At 45.1% G+C, this 21,437-nt stretch overlaps 1 protein-coding gene across 1 annotated transcript in view; it reads right to left on the bottom strand.

Moving 5' to 3' along the window:
• TEX264 (testis expressed 264, ER-phagy receptor) overlaps window positions 1–21,437 on the bottom strand; it is a 66,856-nt gene that overhangs the window by 39,308 nt on the left and 6,111 nt on the right. The window contains exon 2 of the mRNA XM_068253007.1: window positions 2,876–3,097. Within this exon, the coding sequence (XP_068109108.1) occupies window positions 2,876–3,097 (222 nt within the window). The remainder of the gene's footprint in view (window positions 1–2,875; window positions 3,098–21,437) is intronic.

Below are 21,437 nucleotides of genomic sequence, written 5' to 3'. Positions count from 1 at the left end.
GTTGCAGCTGGATCCAACATTTCCCCATACACAAGGAAGGCAACTTACTGATCCATGATAAAGTGTGGCTTTACACTTTACTGTATTACATGGAAAGATACGTTTAAGCCTTTATATAATAAATACAAAAACAAAAAAAAACAAAAACACAATCACTGCACACAAAATGTTTTTTCTAATGGAGCTGCTGGCCCCAGATCAATACTGGGACACATTCAGCCTGCTGCAACTGCTGTAGGTGGGCAGGTCTGAGTAAAGGCCAGCCCTATAGTGGGAGGGGCTCAGGGTTTTAAGGCATTTTAAATTTGTCAATTGCATTTGTGGTGTGACGCTCCGCCCCCATCGCATCGTAACAAAAGTAATTCATATGACTCAGTTGGCACCCTTCGGTCACAGAGTCATATGAATGAAGTTTTTGCAGTGGGGGCAGGGCATAGAGCGAAAGCATAGTGCCCCCTCCCCCCCCTCCTTCACACAGTGATGTACTCTCTGCTGGACAGGAATTCCCCATCATAGTCACGTAGTTCCGCGCATACACTGCGCACCGCCAGCATATTTCTGCGTCAGCCATTGCCTTTCATTACCTCCATCGTCACAAAAGCCCAAAAGTAACTCATCGTTGACCTTGCAGCGGGTTGGTCGTGCAATTCTGGTGTAACACCGTATGTGTGCTAAACACCATTGCCTTGCAATGTCGTAGCGTTGCCCTGCAGTAAAACAGGGTAAGGCTAGGTCCGCACTTGTCCGCTTGCAGATCAACAGATCCGGTTTCCTAATCCCCCCCCCCCCCCCCAGTTATTTCCGTAAATGTCACTTTTGCAGCATAGATTTCCAGTAGTGATGGGCTCACGGGTAGAAAAGTATCCGAATCAGTGATTCTAATAAGGCTTAATTGCCTCAGGTGTGCATAGGGGACAGGGGGTTAATTACCCAGATGTCCGGGCGCTACTAGGCATGTCAAACGCATGCACGTGTCCAATGGGAAGTGTTCCGCGACTCAACACCGCGTACTTCCCTCCTTCGGCCGGTGTGACCGCTTGATACGCATAGAAGCGCCCGGACATCTGGGTAATTAACCCCTTGTCCCCCATGCACACACCTGAGGCAATTAAGCCTCATTAGAATCACTGATTTGGATACCTTTCTACCGTGAGCCCATCACTAGTTTGCAGTTAGTGGAAATGTATGCCCAGCCCTGGCTGTGTGGGCGGAAGCACAGCCAGGATAGAGGGGGGTTCCCCCCCCCCTCACCTGGGTCCCCTGTCCCCACTCCCCCTCAAGCTATTTGCGCAAATATTGTTAATGTAAAGTATGCAGCGAGCGTGGAAGCTTACCTTACTCCTTTGTGTTCTACCACTAGCCGCTTGACTTCCTGCAATGCCGCCCTCTATACTTTGGAGGGCGGCATTGCAGGAAGTGACGCGGTGAGCGGAGGAAGTAAGGAAGGCAAGGTTCCCCACTCGCTGCATACATAAATTACATTTGCGCAAATAGCTAGAGGGGGAGTGGGGACCGGTGACTCCTCTTCCTGCGCCCCCCCCCCCCCCCCCCCGTCCTGGCTGCTAAACCTTTCCCCACCCACAGGCTGGGACACAGAAAACGACTCAGTTTCTATGTCCAAAGCTGCTTGTATAGAGGGGGATCCAGTTTTATATTGATTTTCACTACCCCTCCTTGTATCCGGGGTCTGTGAAAATCCTACAAATCCGGACCGTCTGTTCAGGTTTTCAACACGGATCCCCCGGATCACCATTTTTATATTGAGTGACGCGGGCTGCTATTTTTAACATTGGTATCCGTGGCTCCATTTTTTGATCCGGGGCCAAAAAACGGAGCCACGGATACGTTTTTAAAGTAAGTGTGAAGCTACTCTAACACAACGCACACTTGCAAGGCAAGTGTAAAAGGGACCGAAAGGATAGTTGTCCTCAGGCAAAGCTACCCAAGGGAAACACAGAGGTATGTTCATACAGGATCCTCATATTTCTGTGTTGTCCTTTTCTTTCACTGTTCCTTCTCTGTAATCACTCCTTGAAAAATCTGACATGAAGAGGCGAGCTTACCGAGATGTTCCCTCCTATCACACCTCCCATTCCCCCTCATAAGAGGAATGAATGGGGCAGGGAAGAGGAGGGAATGGGAGGGTGATAGGAGGAAACATTGCTGCAAGCCGCCTCTTCCTGTCTTAAAATTTGACTTTATCCATAAGTCAAATTTCTCAAGGAAGGATTATTAGGGACCATTGGGGAGAGAACAACGGACAATGCACAGAGTTATGTGGATCCGACATGAAAACACCCTTGTGGTTACTTAAGCTTTGCATCAAGTCAGGTGTCCTTTAAACTACAAGCTCTCCTACAGGTGCCATTGACTTGAAAAGAATTTGCCACCTAAAGGGGCACAAAGCAATTCTGACAATGCAGATGTGATGGGGTACTAGCTATGTACCTCATTTTTATAAATATGCACCAAATAGCAGCGTTTAGTAACTATGCGGGTCACGTTTGACACACGCCGGCGTTAACCCATGCAAAAAACAATCTCGTGTTGCGTCTGGGCATGGTACGCTTGTCGTGCTCAGGTGCAACTACTGGGGGGAGGGGGCACCTGTCCACTGCTTGCGTCGAGCACTAGCAAGCACCCAAGGACGCAAGCAGCTGATAGGCGGTGAATTCATCTCCTTCAGCTGCTCGTGGAAAAGAGGTCTAAATTGCAGGAGAGGCAACACAGTGCCAATGGCTCAATAACTCCCTAGAGTTCAGCCTTGCAGACCAGCAAAAGGACCCCAAATCAATTCTGACTGCAATATTTCCATAAAACCAGAGCTCTCATCTGCATTCCCTGGCACACATGAATAAAGCACAGTGAGGTTTACCTTGACGTAGCGCTCCAGTGCGGGGTGCACCCGTGTGGTAGCTAGCTGGATGGAGAATGGTGTAGTGTATGGAAACGTGGCCATAACAGCATGGTTCACTTCTGGAAGGACACAGAACTTGAAGCCGTGTTTGCGGAATATTCGGACATGGTCCGGTATCGGCTTCTCATCCCCTTCGCTCAGGATACTGCCCACTATGTATCGGCAGAACTCCACAGGAACCTGGGGCAGAAGGAAAAGAAAATACATGTACAGTACTGCACATTATAGATTCACAACACAGAGTACAAGGGCTCAGATAGGCTAGGTAAAAGCATCACAATGTTGTGTAAGAGCACTCTACAGTATTACCTTCTTAAAACCATGGCTGTGGAGTCGGAGCAATTTTTGGGTACCAGAAGTCGGAGTCAAAAAAAATTCCAGACTCAGACTCCTAATAAAATTCAAAAACTGTAATAAAAATAAAATTAAAAAGAGAAAAAAAAAAAAAAGTTTTTTTTTCTTCTTTTCAGACTCATGAAATCACTTACTTTGATAGGTTATTAAATTTGGAGTTGGTGACTACAAATTAAGTTATACAGTAGTTCTATACCAGGCATGGGCAAACGTGGCCCTCCAGCTGTTAAGGAACTACAAGTCCCACAATGCATTGCAGGAGTCTTGCAGCCCCAGTCATGACTCATAAAGGCAAATGCATTGTGGGACTTGTAGTTCCTTAACAGATGGAGGGCCAAGTTTGCCCATGCCTCCTCTATATCAGGTGTCCACAAACTTTTTCGGTCAAGGGCCGAGGTCAACATACTTCAGACTGCTGGGGGGCCGGAATATACATAGTTATTGGGGTTGGAAAAAAAAAAAAATAATAAAAAAAATAAAAAGACATACGTCCATCTAGTTCAACCAGAAAATGAAGGACAACACCAGCCTGCTCCCTTACATATCCCTGTTCATCCAGAGGAAGGCCATACATAAAATTATGTTGAGAATCATTACATCAAATCTACGTATTGAGCCCCAACCCACCCAAATCTTTCCCGGAGAAGAACTCCCAGCAGCAGCCATTGAGTCATGCGGCGCCGAAGAACATCTTTGTGCACCAGACAGTGAAGCATAACCCAGGTGACAACTTGCCATCCAGTTGGACAGCAGCGTCCCTTGATGAACCTGATTGGAAGCCAGTGAATTACTGCTCTCTGGCTTTTACAGTATGTGGATGGTTGGTGCAAGTTATACATTTGGTGTTTGGGGGCCAGTGTAAAAGCCTCAGGGGGCCACATTCGGCCCACAGGCCTTAGTTGGAGGACCACTGCTCTATATACTCTACATATGCACTCTCTGCAAGGCTGTTGTGATTCCACTGAGAATTTCGTGCACATTAAACACAGAGGTGTTGTCTATCACTCGTAAACCTGGTTCAGTTCTTGCATGATGAATGTGAATAGAGGAAGAATAGCCTCATTCTCCTGCAGAGTACCTGCACATCACTCTGCTGTACCCACAGTTACATTGCCTAGGGCCTGATTGATATTCTTTGTTCCTGTCTGCACCCTCTACATGCAAATTCTCACACGTAAAATGCAAGCGTGAAGTCTAAAGTCAACTAGGCTACTTTCACAGTAGGCGTTGTGTTGCGTTTCCTGTAACAGCTGGACCGCAATGTATTATTTATTGTATTTTAATAGTGCCAACATATTACGCAGCGCTGGACATTAGGGGTGACATACAACAATAAGACAATACAGGAATGCAAGAAACCACATGTTAGCTTACCTGCTAACGGTATTTTTAGTCACTCCAGGACAGGTACACTTTAAGACTTGGCTCCTCCCAGAAACAGGAAACATCCCAGAGCCTCCCTATAAATTAAAAAATGGAACCGGAGGTCAGGCAGTATAATGACAAGTAACAGGAACAAACCTAACCTTATGTTTATACATACTATATAAAAACACAACCATTCCATTTACAAAATCGAAATATACAGATATTAATAAACTCATATGTATATTATATATATTATTACCCCATTGGAAGGGTGGGTACCCCTACCTGTCCTGGAGTGACTAAAAATACCGTTAGCAGGTAAGCTAACATGTGGTTTTTCCAGTACACTCCAGGACAGGTACACTTTGAGATGATAAACAAGAAAATACGTTTACACACCTTAGGGCGGGTTTACTGCCTCCAAGACAGTTCTCCCAAAGCTTTGATCCTTTGCAGATAGTCGGTCAAGCTTGTAATGTTTCATAAAGGTGTTGAGACTCTTCCACGTTGCAGCTTTACAGATGTCCAAAGGCGATATTCCCTGCCTATAGGCCCATGTCGTAGCAGCTGCCCTTGTAGAGTGAGCTTTCAAGTCTAAAGGTGGGTCTCTCCCTGCGGCTCTATAAGCTTCTCTTATACAATCTTTGATCCATCTGGCTATCGTTGTGGCTGAAGCTTTAGCTCCTTTATGTTTACCTGAAAAGTTTACAAACAAAGATTCCGTCTTCCTAAACTCTTTCACTTTGTCCAGGTATGCTAATAGATTTTCTTTAACGTCCAGTCTATGCCATCTTACTTCCTCCTCCGTTTTAGGGTTTGTATAGAATGATGGTAGTATAATCTCCTGTGTTCTATGGTAAATATCACTTACTTTAGGAAGAAATTCCTGACTTGTTCTTAACACTACCCTATCATTATAAAAAGAACAAAACGGCTGTCTGCAAGATAACGCTTGTAGCTCGCTAACCCTTCTCGCAGAGGTAATGGCTACCAGAAATACTGTCTTTAACGTAGAAAGTCCCAGCTGCTTACCGGTAGCCGTGTTTCGGCGAGTCCTCCAGGACGGCTGCTGCTGAGACATTGTTGTCTCATCTCTCAACTGGAAACACCTGAAATAAATTGCAAAGTTAATTGAGCCTGAGCCCATAAAGGGACTCCTCCCTCCAAGCTTCCCCAGTTTAAAACCGAGCACCCATTCACCTATTTTTGACATCATATCCTTATATACATATTTTAGGGTTGGGAACTCAGGCAGCCGTCCTGGAGGAATCGCCGAAACACGGCTACCGGTAAGCAGCTGGGACTTTCTCCCATCGTCCTCCAGGACGGCTGCTGCTGAGACCAGTGAGAAATTTACCTTAGGGAGGGATGATGGCCTGCAGAACCTTTCGTCCAAAGCTTTGGTCCTGGCTCGAAAGCAGCTCCACCCGATAGTGTCTGATAAACGTAGTATATGACCAGGTTGCGGCCTTGCATATCTGTTCTAGGCTTGCTCCAGACCTTTCCGCCTAGGATGTTGCCATAGATCTTGTAGAGTGTGCTGTTACTCTAGAAGGTATAGTAGTGTTGGTGGATTTGTAAGCTAGCGTGATCACTTCCTTCACCCACCTAGATATGGTGCTTTTTGATGCTTGTAAGCCTTTACTTGACCCTGCATAAGAGACCAGTAAATGACTAGATCTCCTCCAATCGGCTGTTCGCTGTAGATAAACTAGGACCGCCCTTCTGACATCTAGTGTACTCCACTTCCTTTCCCTATCATTGGTTGGATTTGTGGAAAAGGAAGGCAAAATTATCTCTTGTGATCTATGAAAGGCTGACGCTACTTTAGGTAAGTAAGCAGGGTCTGGTCTAAACACTATCCTATCAGGATGTACAACCATGTAAGGGTCTTTAATGGATAGGGACTGAATGTCACTAACTCTTCTTGCAGACGTAATGGCCACTAGAAAGGCTACCTTCAGAGACAGATATTTCAAAGGGATCTCAGATAATGGCTCAAACCTTTCTGAGGTTAGGAACTCCAGCACCATAGACAAATCCCATGGTGGAACTAATTTCTCTGAAACTGGTTGAGTTCTAGCTACTGAGGTAAGAAAATTCTTTACAAATTTATTCCTGGATAACGGTCTATCCAGGAAAACAGAAAGTGCAGAGATATGAACCCTTAGGGAACTAACAGCCAATCCCATATCTACCCCGCTTTGCAAAAATTCCAAAATAAATTTTAAGTCATTAGTTCTGACTCCACTTTTTTTCTTCCATAACAAAAAAGCTTTCCAAATCTTTTCATATTTTTTTCTCGTCGAGGGCTTTCTACATTTTACCAACGTAGAAACCACCCTTTTTGAAAACCCAAGCTTTCCTAAGATACTTTCTTCAGTATCCAGGCTGTCAGGTTCAATAAGTGAGGGTTGGGGTGAAACCGTCCCTCCTGAATCAATAGATCTGGACTGTCGCCCAAATGCCAAGGCCCCTTGACTACTAACTGTTGAAGATGCGGAAACCAGGTCCTCCTGGGCCACCAGGGACCTATGAATATTACACTGCAGTCTGATATCTCTATTTTCCTTAGGACTCTGGGAATTAGCCTGAATGGGGGAAAGGCATACAGGAGACCCACAGGCCATTCCACCATCAAAGCATCTAATCGATTTTCTGGAACCCCCGGGTGTAGAGAACAGAAGTCGTTTAGTTTTGCATTCTGAGGACTTGCAAATAAATCTATTATTGGCCATCCCCACTCCTGAACAATCTGTAGGAAAACTTGATGATTGAGCTGCCACTCTGCCTCTATCGTCATTCCCCGGCTGAGAGAATCCGCCCATCTGTTTTTTACTCCCTGGATGTGAGTCGCAGTTAGAGATATTAGATTGGTCTCTGCCCAAGCCATTATCTCCAATGATAGATTTCGTAAATTCTTTATTTTTGTACCCCCCTGCTTCTTGAGGTAGGATACTGTTACTATGTTGTCTGAGTAAACCAGAACTTCTTTGCCCCTGATGTGACATTGAAGCTGCAGAAGACCCAACTTCACCGCCATCAGCTCTTTGAAATTCGAAGAGCTGGCTATCATCTCCTGATTCCAGGAGCCCTGTACCTGAAATTTTGAGTAATGAGCTCCCCATCCCCATGAGCTGGCGTCCGTATCCCCATCTTGAAGCCTAGCATTGCACACTCTACACCTGAGTTTGAGCTTTGCAGTTGCTTTCTGTAGGGAAACACAAAGACAGAGAAAACAAAGTTCCTTCAACCTGCTATCTGTACACTGTGTTTTAAATATATACCAATATTTCCTCTTTACATACCCGCGGACCTGTAGCCGTGATATCCGGAATGGCCCCCAGGGTATCATCCGCCGCCGTACTGGAGGACTGCGACTGCTCCATAGTGCAAGCGGGAGCGGCGTTCCATGTGTGCCCCAGCGCGGCTTATAGCCGTACTTCCTGGATGAGGACGCCACCCCGCCTGTCCTCCGAACGGCCGGAAGCGGAAATACGTCACCGGCGGAAGTCCCATTCACGCGAGACTTCGCCGCCGGCTACTGCGCTCCCGGCCCCGACATGGAACAAACGCCGCATGAAGGGCGGCCAACAGCAGCTGTTCAGACGTCCTCGTCTGAGTCACAGGAGACCAGGTAACCCATCGCCCTTACTATCTCCTGCCAGGCTGAAACCTTCCCAGTCACCAGCCCCAACCACTGTTTAGGCACCCTACTCTGCCTTATCATACGGGCGCCCCAGGCATAAACCCATACGAAGCAAAATAATAAACTGCTACCTAAGCAGGTGTCCAGCTGAGAATGGGAAACAAACAAAAACTGGGGAAGCTTGGAGGGAGGAGTCCCTTTATGGGCTCAGGCTCAATTAACTTTGCAATTTATTTCAGGTGTTTCCAGTTGAGAGATGAGACAACAATGTCTCAGCAGCAGCCGTCCTGGAGGACGATGGGAGAAATACGTAAGGAATCTTTCTCTGTAAAAAAATCAGATGAAAGAGACTGTAAAACAAAAAGGTAAATCCCATCTGGGAAAATTTTTAACCAAAATTGGTTTACTCCTTTCAATTGACTTAATAAACCGTATAACGAGCGGATCCGTCGCTAACTTTTTATAAAAAAAAACCGATAGGGCTGAAATTTGGACTTTTATCGTGCTCAAAGCCAGCCCCTTATCCACGCCTTCCTGTAAAAATTCTAGAATGGAAGCGATTTCAGTGGATTTGAAGTTAGACGTTTGTAACCATAAATAATATGTTTTCCAGTATTTCTGATAAATTAATCTAGTATTACGTTTTCTGTTTAGCAGTGTTGTAATCACTCTTGAAGACAGCCCTTTGGTTCTGAGGACTGCTTCCTCAGTAGCCATGCTGTTAGTTTCCACATAGTTGCTTGCTGGATAGGCTGTCCCTGACAGAGAATCATATCCTTCGCTACTGGCAGTCTCCATGGAAGATCCACCGAGAGAGCCAGCAGCAAGGGGTACCATGACCTCCCGGGCCAATCCGGAGCAATTAACATCATTGTTCCGGTTGACCTTAACAATTTTTGTAACACTAGGGCCATCAGATTCAGAGGTGGGAATGCATACATCAATGGCTTGTTCCAGTCTTGCGACAGAGCATCTATTCCTAATGGATTGTCCATCACATTCAGAGAGAAGAAAAGACTGCATTTCTTGTTCCTCCTGTTCGCAAATAAATCTACGTGAGGATGACCCCATCTGCTCACCAACTGATCGAAAATTCTGTCGTTTAGACTCCACTCCGTATTGGAGATTTGTTGTCTGCTTAACTGGTCGGCTAGAACATTCAATGTCACCTTCAAATGTACTGCCGTTAAAGATAGAAAGTTCTTTTCTGCGATTTCCAGAATTTCTAACGCCAACTGCAACAGTCTTTTTGACTTTGTTCCCCCTTGACGGTTGATGTAGGCCACCACCGTGGAATTGTCCGTTCGTATTTGAACGTGGGTCTGTAACATATGCATCATGCTGATGATTGCCATCTTTACTGCATACAACTCTTTGAAATTGGAAGAACTTTTGGCCATCGACTGATCCCAAATGCCCTGTGTCTGAAACGAGTCCACATGTGCTCCCCAACCGACTGCACTTGCATCTGTGGTCAGAATTTTTTGTATCGGAAATCTCCATAATTTCCCTATCTCTAGGTTGCTCACTGTCAACCACCATTGAAGATCTATTTTTACTTCGTCCTCTACTTTTATTAACTGGTCTAACGAATTTGGATCTTTGTTCCAGTTGTCTAACAGCCAGGCCTGCAAAATTCTGACGTGCATTATTGCCCACTGCACTGCCGGCGCAGATGACGTCAGAAGGCCCAGCAACCGCATGATCTGTCTCAAGGATATCACCTGAAGCGTCATGAATTGATTTATCTCGTTTACAATCTTTAGGATCTTTTCCTTTGGCAAATATAACTTTTGGTCTATCGAATTTATGATAAATCCGAGAAACTGGATTTCCTGAGTGGGCTGTAGCTGTGATTTTTCTTCGCTGACTAACCAGCCGGCTAACTGAAGTTCCTGCAACGCTGTTTCCCTGTGTCCTATCAAATTTTGTCTTGATTTTGCAATAATTAATAGGTCGTCTAGATAGGGGACTATTAGTACCCCCTTTTTGTGCAGTGCTGCGACTACTTCTGCCATGACCTTTGTAAAGATCCTTGGAGCAGAAGTAATCCCAAACGGGAGGCAACGGAACTGTAGATGTTGTATTCCGCTTCCCGTTTGGACCGCGAACCTCAGAAACTTTTGAGATTCCAGTTGTATCGGAATGTGCCAGTACGCATCTTTTAAATCTATGCTGAGCATAAATCCTCCCGGAATTAAAAGATTCCTGATCGAGTGAATTGATTCCATACGAAACTTTTCGTATTTTATGAAAGGATTGATCGGTTTTAAATTCAGAATCAATCTGAATTTTCCCGACGGTTTTGGAACCAGAAAGATTTTTGAATAAAAACCTTTCCTCCTTTGATCCACTGGCACTACCGATACAACCTTCCTCTCCAACATATCCTGTATTATTGAGTGTATGGCCTCCTGATGGACCGAGGATATCAAATTCTTGGTTATCACAAATCTTGATGGTGGGATCTTTTGGAATACTATATGATAACCGTCTTTTATCGTATTGATAATAAATGGGCTGTCTGACATTTCTCTCCAATGTGTTAGGAAGTAGCCCAACCTTCCTCCCACCAGAATTATGTCACTGTTTAAATTGGGTTGCAGGATTCCTAACTGTCGAGTCCTGCCTCTTCTGACCTTTCGAAAAAGGCCAGTCTCTTTTTTTGGTTTGAAATCTTGTTTTAAAGTTTTAAAAATTTTGTGGGTCTTTACGAAAAGGACGCTTCCCTTAAAACTGATTTTTTTCTGGGAAACGACTTTTTCCTGTCAGCAGTACGTTCTAGAATTTGCTCTAGCTCCGGCCCAAACAGGGTATCCCCCACTACCGGCATTGATACCACCCTATTCTTTGATGACATACTACCTTGCCAGGTTTTTAGCCATAGATGACGTCTAGCCACACTGAGAATACCCGCAGCTCTGGCCGTAATTCTTACTGACTCTGATATTGCGTCGGTAATGTAAGATACTGCTTTGTCCATTACCGTCATAGAGTTCAGCAATTGATCTTTAGGAGTATCAGCAACTATATTCTCCCGCAACTGGGACATCCACAGACCCAGAACTCTGATAACACAGGTAATTGCCGTTGCTGGCCTAAAATTCGTACAAATCGCAGGCCACAACTTTTTAAGCGCAAATTCAATCTTTTTGTCAGATTGGTCTTTTAAGTGACCCAAGTCCTCAAAAGCCAATTCGCCATCTCTGTCCACCTGTGAGAAAGCTGCATCTAGTTTAGGCGATTTATCCCAATTTTTACAATCGTCCTCGGCAAAGGGAAACCGTCTCTAAAACCCTCTAGACATAAAAAGCTTCCTATCAGGATTCTTCCACTGACTGCTAATCATATTTTTTGTGGATTGATGTATTGGAAATACTAAATCCTCCATCGACTCCATTCCCTCATATAGCTTATCATGAACGGATAATTCAGTGGGTTTTGACTTTTTAATTTGCAATTCCTCATATATTGCTTCCAATAACATCTCTGTCTCTGATGCTGGGAATTTAAATCGAGATGGCTTCTCCTGACTATTCCCATCCTGTGAAATATCAGACTCCGCCGAAGAATCGTAACCACTTAATGGTTCATTTTCTTCATCTGATTCCACCACACGATTAGACTTTCTAGATGCTTTATGTATGTGTTCCACCCCTGATTGTTCTTGCACTTGTGCCTGACCCTGTGGCTGTGCTTGTGCCTGGGACTGTATTTGAGACTGTAACTGCACCTGAGGTTGTGCTTGTGTTTGAGTCTTAGGCAGTGCTTGTATCTGAACCTGCTGGGGCCCTTCAGGCTGTTGAGATGCTGCCGGCACTGATAATGAAGCTTTAAAGTCTTTTAAAGTATCCTTCAATTCTTTCCTAAAAGAGTTTATCTAAAGCAGTAAAGGAGGATGGAGGTTCTACTAAAGAATTAATAAACAATGCTGGCATAGAAATTTCACTGGATGGGAGCATGGAGATTAGGCAAGTCGAGTTCACTCAGATCCATAGGATGGTTGTACAGTAATGGAGGTGCGTGAACAGGTAGGAAACATAAGGAGGAGGACCCTGCCCAAAGGTTTACAATCTAGAGGGAGAGGTGGGGACACAAAAGGTAGGGGACCAGAGTTCAGCTGCGGGTTTAGAGCACTAGTGAGGAGGAGTAGGCCAGAGTAAAAAGGTGAGTTTAGAGGGCCTTCTTGAAGATGGTGAAGGAGGGGGCAACCCTAATGGGGGAGGTAGGGAGTTCCATAGTGTTGGAGCAGCCCTTGAGAAGTCCTGGAGGACTGCAATGTAACAGAACGGCAAGATCAGGCCGCACATTATCTGAATGTTGCATCGCATAAAGTCAATAAAAAGTATGCTTCCCGGTCAATGCACGGGTTTTGTAGTAACGAATGTTCAAAGTAGTCAAGCACTGTCAAAATAAACAGAACCACTTTTTAAAAATGACAGTTACAGCTTTTCGCGTTATTTGTGAAAACACAATGCTAGATCCTGTCGTCCCATCCTGGGCGCTACAAGTAGCATCTAAGATCGGCCATGCTCAGCACTTCTGTGTCCCCTAGAGCCTAGGTTCTCAACATGCGATACGCATACCCCAGTGGGTACTCAGGCTTGATATACTTAACGAAGAATAACAAATTTAGAGTTTTAGAAAATGATAAATCCTATATAAACAACACCAAATTAGTATTTTATCTAATAGCTACAGTAAATGCTTGGAAATTGTTTAGAACAAATTATCACGTACTACGATTAAATATATATTTGTTAAAGGACTTCCGAGGCCAAATCTAAAAAAAAAAAAAAAAAAAAAAAGTTAAATACCTGCATCACATTTGAATGCAAGGAGGACGCCGTCCGTGCCGTTCCACCGAGTCCCCGCCGCTCAATAGCCCCCCTGGCCCGGGTCGTGCTCTCCTGCCTCCACTAACATGGCCGCATGAGCTGGCCGCGGCTGCCCAGTCTGCATAGCCGCGAGTGCGGCTGCGCAGTAGCAGTAGGAGAACAGAGGCGCCAGCAGGATAAAAGTGGATAAAAACTTTAAAATTTGCTGGGAGGAAGTGGTGGACTTACCTCCATAAAGCAGACACGAAAGACTGTCTGAATAGTAGTCACATTTATTAATTAGTACCCCAAAACAGTGCAACGCGTTTCGCAGGCCCAGCCCGCTTCATCAGGCAATAAAAATGGGGACAAGACAGAATTTCAGCAATAGCAGGTGTAGCGCCTCAGCGAGTGCGGCTGCGCAGTTCTAGGGCCTACCCCCCGATCCAAGCTGGTTTCCTGTGGATCAGGGGGAGGCCCTAGAACTGCGCAGCCACACTCGCGGCTATGCGGACTGCGCGGCCATCTCATGTGGCCATGTTAGTAGAGGCAGGAGAGGCGGGCCGTGCGGTCGGGAGCCGGCCAGGGGAGGGGGGGGGTGTGGTATCGAGCGGCGGGGACTCGGCGGAACGGCACGGAGGGCGCGAACGCCGTCCTCCGTGCATTCAAATGTGATGCAGGTATTTAACTTTTTTTTAGATTTGGCCTCGGAAGTCCTTTAAGGGGTACTTGTGATAATGTTTACTATGCTGGGGGGTACTTGGTGAGTACAGGGTTTTAAAAGAGGTACATACCAATAAACTGTTGAGAAACACTGCCCTAGAGGATAAAAACAGGGTGCATTGATGAAACGCCAGTAACCACGATAACAAATGCTTTTCTGCTCGGAGCAAAAATGTATTTAACATCACTTAAAGGACAACTGAAGTGAGAAGAATAGGCTGCCATAGTTATTTCCTTTTAAACCATAGCAGTTGCCTGGCAGCCCTGTTGATCTATTTGACTGCAGTAGTGTCTGAATTACACCAGAAACAAGCATGCAGCTAATCTTGTCAGATCTGACAATATTGTCAGTAACACCTGATCTGCTGCATGCTTGTTCAGGGTATGTGGCTAAAATTATTAGAGGCAGAGGATCAGCAGGGTAGCCAGGCAACTGGTATTGCTTAATTAAAAGGAAATAAATATGGCAGCCTCCATATCCCTCTAACTTCAGTTGTTGCAAGCCTGTTCCGCAGACGCCCGTGTGAACTGGCCCTCTGCTGCTTTTACAGGATAAACAAATGTTCTGCATGTATATAAACAAACATACCCCATGCTGTGTATATACATAAATATACACTATTGATGACAATGTAAGCAGGAACCTAACTGCATTTACTGTACACAGAATACAGCAGACTACATCCAGATCACTGCTGAGCCTTCCCGACAACAGTGAGAAGTGTAAAAATGTCGCTGATATTATTGGCCAAACACTTTTACTCTATCCTGTCAATCTGGATAGCAGATCTGAATCCTAGCCTCATCTGTTTCCACATACTACTAATCTTGTGACAAGAGACTCTCTACAACTTTGCAAACAGGAAAGCATAAGAAGTTTAGGTACCACAACTGACCCCGGATATTAATAAGCTAGAGAGCCTAAAGTCACCAAAATAACCTTAGTGATTTTAGGGTGCATACCCATCCAATTGTGATTGCACAATGATTGGTTACCACTTTCATGTAGTATGAAAGCCAACAGATTTTTAATACTATGAACAGATTGTGTAGATAATTCTCATACTACATAGAGGTGGTAAAGTTAGCCAATCAAAAGTGGATGTGTGTACCAGACTTAAGCCTAGTACAAACCTTCAATTTTGATTGGTCAATTTTGCCGACTACATGTAGCATGAGGGTCAGCAGATTTTGATGCTATGAACAGAATTGTGTAGGTAAACTCGTCATACATAAAAAGGTGGTAAAATTGGTCCGTGATTGACCAATGAAAGTTAAAAATGTGTACCAGGCTTTAAAGGGGAACTGAAGTAAGAGGTACACGGAGGCAGTCATATTTATTTCCTGTTAATCAATACCAGTTGCCTGGCAGCCCTGCTGGTCTATTTCTCTGCAGTAGTATCTGAATAACACCAGAAACAAGCATGCAGCTAGTTTTGTCAGATCTGACTTTAAGGCTTCTTTCACACTAAGATGTTGCGTTAGGTGCTACATTAAGGTCGCATAACGTGCACCTAAGGCAACACATGGTGGTGGTGGCAGAGGACGTTAGCAAAGAGCCGCGTTATGCGGCTCTTTGATGTGTCCGTGATGCGTACTATAGTACACATGCGCTGGTGGAGACCACGTGAGCGGAACACTCCGCATCACGTGGTCCCACCAGTGACGTCAGCACAGTGCAGTGAATATTAATTAGCCATGTGGCTAATCACTGCGCCTGTGCAAGCAGGCTAACGCGGCAAAGCCGCTCTAACGCTGTAGCATGCTGCACTTTAGATTGACGTGCAGCGTTACAATGTAACGCAACGTGGGCACTGTGAACAGCCCATTGCAGTTACATTGCTGTGCGTTGGGGAGCGTTATAGGCTGCACTAACGTGTGCCTGTAACGTCTCACTGTGAAAGCAGCCTAAAGTCTGAAACACCTGATCTGCTGCATGCTTGTTCAGGGGCTATGGCTAATAGTATTAGAGGCAGAGGATCAGCAGGGCTGCCAGGCAACTGGTATTGCTTAAAAGGAAATAAATATGGCAGCCTCCATATACCTCTCTCTTCAGTTCCCCTTTAAGTAAAAGTAACACTTAGGACTGGTTCACATTAGCGTTCCCTGTCCGGATCCGCCTGATCGGATCTTATACTGTACAAACGGAACGTACGTTCCGCATAGCAATGCAAAGGCTATGCGGACGTTCACACGCGTACGTTCCGTACACTCCGGAGCCGGATCGGATCCGGACTCCTTTCCAACATGCGCTATTTTTTGGGTCCGGCTCATCCGGCCCACGTATCCGGAACGGATCCTGACTGCACCATGCGGATGTGGAAACCTATGGGGAACGGAAAGCACAGAACACACAGGATGCAAACACCTGACGTTCTACCCCACTTCCTATGCGGATTCTAGCGGCCATTTCGGATGGGGACACATGGGCAGCAGTGGAGCAGCAGTGACTTACGTGCTGGAGCTGTTTGGCAGTATGTCGGAGGTGGAGGTGAGGCCTACAGCGGAGGACCTGATTGTACAGGTGCACCTTCTGCAGACCCCAACAAGTTTAGGTACTTTTGTTATTTTTTTTCCCCGGATCCGCATGGCAGCCACGTTCACACCGCAAGAAATACGCATGCAAACGGACCGGATCCGCATCGCATGCGGATAGGTGCCGTACGGCCCCCATGCGGATCCGGTCCGTTCCCGTGACAGAACGCAAGTGTGAATGGGGCCTTGACTGTAGCTGCAAATTTAGACTCCATTAGACTCAAATGAAACTCCAGCCAAAATGTTTGATTTTAGTTTGGCATAAAAAAGCAGAGGGTCAGAACCTCTCTCCGATTATTTTGGAGTCTGGGTTCTGGCGGGGAAGATTTTTTGTTCACGTTCTGTTGCAGTAACAGGGATCACAAGGCCAGGAATTGAGGAACTGATCTGTAGATCTAAAGCTATGTACCCACGCAGCGATTTGTCTAATTTTTCCCGCGACCAACGACAAGTGACCATTTGCACGTTCTCACGATGTGGTTACACGATTAGGCGGACGACGCTTAGCGGTGTGCGGCAATGACGACCATCACGGTGGATCGGATATTTAAGATCTCCGACGACTCCCACGCAAAGTGCCGCAATCGATTGAACGCTTTTTCATGCCTGTCATGTGCCGTCGTTTGTTCCCGTGGGTTGGAAGATGAATTGAAGAATGCTTGCTCGTCGATCCGCATTGTTGAGCGTTCCCTGATCCATCTAGCGGTAAGTACAGGACTTTGTGCTTCGGCTGGGAGCACACTAGTTTGAGTCCCGTGTGATTTGCCATAGCGGAAAACACATGCAAAACTGACTTAAAATGACACTAAAGCGAAAAAAAATTATGATAAAGAATTGGTTGTGTAGTATGGATAATATAACATTAGTAGCAAGGAAAGTCTCATATTTTTATTTTCAGGAATATTGTTTTTTTTTTTTTTTTAATAACATTGCATTAATCTCTAATATTAGCAGTTTACACACTACACCCAGGATTCTAAATGATTTTACAGAACAGGCTAATGACCTATTGACCTTTTCTCTGCAGAAAAATTAAAATACAGTCACAGACAGTTGAGATAAGCTTCAGAAGACAGAGCTCTCTGCATGATGAGCACTGGCAATCCAGCGCAGGAGATTTGGGCGCAGCTGGCGCCACCATAGACCGTAATAGGAATTATAGCTATAGCAGCACACAGTGAGTAACTTCGGCAGTTACATTTAAGACACTGTAATTTAGCCACCAGCAATCACTGGAAGCAGAATTACATCATTCCCCACCAACCACGTGGACCTGGAGGGGGAATAGTAATTAACGTCGCCGGGAACGTGTGCAGCAGCAGGATAAGCCATACTGGCTGTATCCTGCGCCCAAGTCTCCCGGCGGCAATTCCTCTCGTACGCCTCTGCGTGAAGCTCTTTTGCATAGATAACAACTGGAGTTTCTTAACTCTTCCTGTACTGAAACCAACATGAGACTCATCTCTCTGCTGCTAATGTTTTATTTCTTAGATGTACTACACATACATACTACATAACTTTAATTTCACTTCAGATTCCCTTTAAAGGATACATCCGAGCTAAAAAAAAAAAAAAAAAAAAAAAAAAAAAAAAGTACTTCTGGGCCTGTGCAGAACGCTTCAGACCACGTGAACGCGATCACCAGCGGCGCTCAAGCATGCTGGTGCAGTAGATGCAGGTTGTTGATAGGCTGTTGGTGAGATAAGACTCCCATACAGCGAGTTTTTTTTCTTTCTTAAAGGGGAACTGAAGAGAGAGGTATATGGAGGCTATCATGTTTATTTCCTTTTAATCAATACCAGTTGCCTGGCAGCCCTGCTGGTCTATTTCTCTGCAGTAGTATCTGATTAAAACCAGAAACAAGCATGCAGCTAGTCTTGTCAGATCAGACTTATAAGTCTGAATCACTGAAACACCTGATCTGCTGCATGCTTGTTCAGGGGTTATGGCTAATAGTATTAGAGGCAGAGGATCAGCAGGGCTGCCAGGCAACTGGTATTGCTTAAAAGGAAATAAACAGGACAGCCTCCATATACCTCTCTCTTCAGTTCCCCTTTAAAGTGGACCTAAACACAGGCCTTCCTCTCTGCTCTAAAGGATACAGCAACAGCATAACAACCTTTAAAGCAAATCTGTTACAAACAAGCAAAAAAGAAAAACACCCTCTGGGGGGAGACTTACCGCGTTAGGGGGAAGCCTTTGGATACTAATGAAGCTTCCCCGTCCCAGCAACCAGCGATGCGAACCCCCGAAAAGCAGTGGCGGCTCTCCGCTTGGGCGAAAAAAGCTGAGCCCGACCGTGTCCACGCTACTGCGCAGGCGTAAGTCCCCGCCGTGTGCGCAGCAGAGTGGACCCAATTGGGCTCGGCCATCTTTGCCTGAGCTACTGTGCTGGATCGCCGTATGCAAATATTGCTGCGATTGCACACTGCTTCTTGGCTCTTGTCGTGGGGAAGTTTTGGGGGAGAAATCGATGAATCCCGTTGACTTCAGAGGATGGGGAAGCCCATCCCGTGGTATTTCTGGGGTGGGGTGGGGGGGGGGGGGGGGTAAAGGCTACAGATTTACTTTAAAGAAAAACATTTCTTTATTACAGCTGATACAAATCCTGCAATAAATCTGCAGTGTGTCTACTTCCTGCTTTCATAGAAGCAGACATTAACATCCTGTGTTTACAAATTATCTGCTGTGCCGAGGCAGCCAGCCAGCTGACACAGCTGAAAGATCAAATTACAGTGTTGATTAGTCACAGATGAGGGGGGAATTAGACAGGCTAAACTCTCTAAATACATACAGGGTGCATTTCTCTATGTTCTCCTCCTGTCCAGTGCAAGTTTAGGTCCACTTTAATAGATTCAGGCCCAAATGAGATAAATGAGACAGAGAGATCAGTGAAAAAGAGAGAAAAGGCAGTTGAAGGAGAACTGAAGCAAAATTGGTGCAAAAGTGGAGAAGTTGCTTAGAGCAGCCAATCAGAATACTGCATTTGGGCATGTCTAGAGTTCTTCTTTAGCTTTGAGCACAAGTGTTTAGCAGGGGGACTCTGACGACAATACACACAAGTTACGTTTGTGTACATCAGGCTGCTGCGCTCACACCTGCTGCAGCACACCTGGGTTCCTGTACCATTACCAATCTCGGGAGATATTTACCCTGTTCCTTTGGGCATAATTGCTTCTATTATAACCCACTGCCCCCTGGGAAGGCTTGCTGTGTATTTTTGTATCTCTTACCATGAGACGCGGGTGCAACTGGCTGCAACTTCTTACAAAGCCACATAATAACCCTCTAACCTGGTGAGGCCAAATTACCCGAGTGCAGAAATAAACTGTTATCCAGTTATTCTGGATAACAAGGCAGAAAATACATATTGCTGTGAAGAAGGAAGGTTATTCCAGCAGGGGAGACTATGATTTTCTGTAAAATTCGATTAAAAATAGATTATTGTACCTGTAAATAATGATTCGAATACTAATCTAACAAGGACTAGAGGGGATGAATTATAAGATTAGATTTCAGGCGCTTCCATCTCTACCTGCAGTCCCAGGCCCTGCTGCTGGTCAAATACATGAAAAAAAGCATCTAAAAAAAAACAGAACACAGCAGGAGATTGCTGCTAGTAGAATATATATATCGATATTTCACTGCTGGATTCTGATAGTAAAATGTTTGCTGATATTTTACTATGGCTAAACCTATCCTACCCTTACACAGAGCCCTCTCCTCTACCAATGCCTAAATCTAAGCCCCACCCCCAGTGGTGCCTAACCCTAAGAACGCTGTGTACCCAAATATCTGTTTGCAGCCTTTATAATAGGCGCCTATGGTGGTGCTTTTTTTTTCATAAGGGCTGCTGTGCCCTTTTTCCTGATTCATTTGCTGTCACCCTCTTATAGCATGTAATGCTGTATCTATTTTTCTGCAATGGCTCTTTACAGCAATCTTATGACTCAAATTCTCTGTCACCCAACATTACCCTTGAACTTAAAGAGACTCCGTAACAAAAATTGCATCCTGTTTTTTATCATCCTACAAGTTCCAAAAGCTATTCTAATGTGTTCTGGCTTACTGCAACACTTTATACTATCACTGTCTCTGTAATAAATCAATGTATCTTTCCCCTGTCAGGGCTGGTGCACACCGAGCGGCTTTTTGGGCGTTTTCAGATCCGCTTGCGGCTGCGGATCTGCTTGGTCAATGTATCTCAATGGGGTGGTGCACACCAGAGCGGCAGGCGTTTTGCAGAAACGAAAAATGCCTGGGTGAGGCATTTTTTGGATTTCGGATGCGTTTCTGCCCCAATGTTAAGTATAGGAAAAACGCAAACCGCTCTGAAAAACGCCTGTTCAGAGCGGTTTTGCAGGCGTTTTTGTTACAGAAGCTGTTCAGTAACAGCTTTACTGTAACAATATATGAAATCTACTATACTGAAAACCGCAGCAGCAATCCGCAAAACGCCTCATAAAAATAAAAAAAAAGCGTTTAAAAATCTGCTAGCGTTTTGCGGATCTGCTAGCGGGTTTTGGTGTGCACCAGCCCTCAGACTTGTCGGCCTGTGTCTGGAAGGCTGCCAAGTTCTTCAGTGTTGTGGTTCTGCTATAAACTCCCCCTTCCAGGCCCCTCTATGCACACTGCCTGTGTATTATTTAGATTAGGGCAGCTTCTCTCTTCTCTCTTATCTTTTACAAGCTGGATAAATTGTCCTCTGAGCTGGCTGGGCTTTCACATACTGAAGAATTACAGACAAGGGCAAAGCTGTTTGCAGGAAGAAACGAGCAGCCTGAAACTTCAGTGCATGAGAACAGGGGGAAAGAAACACACAAATGATATCTTGAGAGTCAAAAGGAAGGCTGTATACAGCCTGCTTGTGTATGGATGTATTTTCTATGTGTGGACATACTGTACATCAACCTACTTCCTGTTTTGGTGGCCATTTTGTTTGTTTATAAACAAACTTTTAAAAACTGTTTTTAACCACTTTAAGGCCTCTTGCACACTGCAAGCAAATCAGATTCAGATTCCGCTTTTTAATCAGTTTTTACCTCCGATTCAGATTCAGATTTGCAGTGTGCAA

The sequence above is a fragment of the Hyperolius riggenbachi genome, chromosome 9 (genome assembly GCF_040937935.1).
Source record: "Hyperolius riggenbachi isolate aHypRig1 chromosome 9, aHypRig1.pri, whole genome shotgun sequence".
NCBI classification, from domain to species: Eukaryota; Metazoa; Chordata; class Amphibia; order Anura; family Hyperoliidae; genus Hyperolius; species Hyperolius riggenbachi.
The sequence above is the reverse complement of the archived record's forward strand: the minus strand, read 5'-3'. Positions and strand labels throughout refer to the sequence as shown.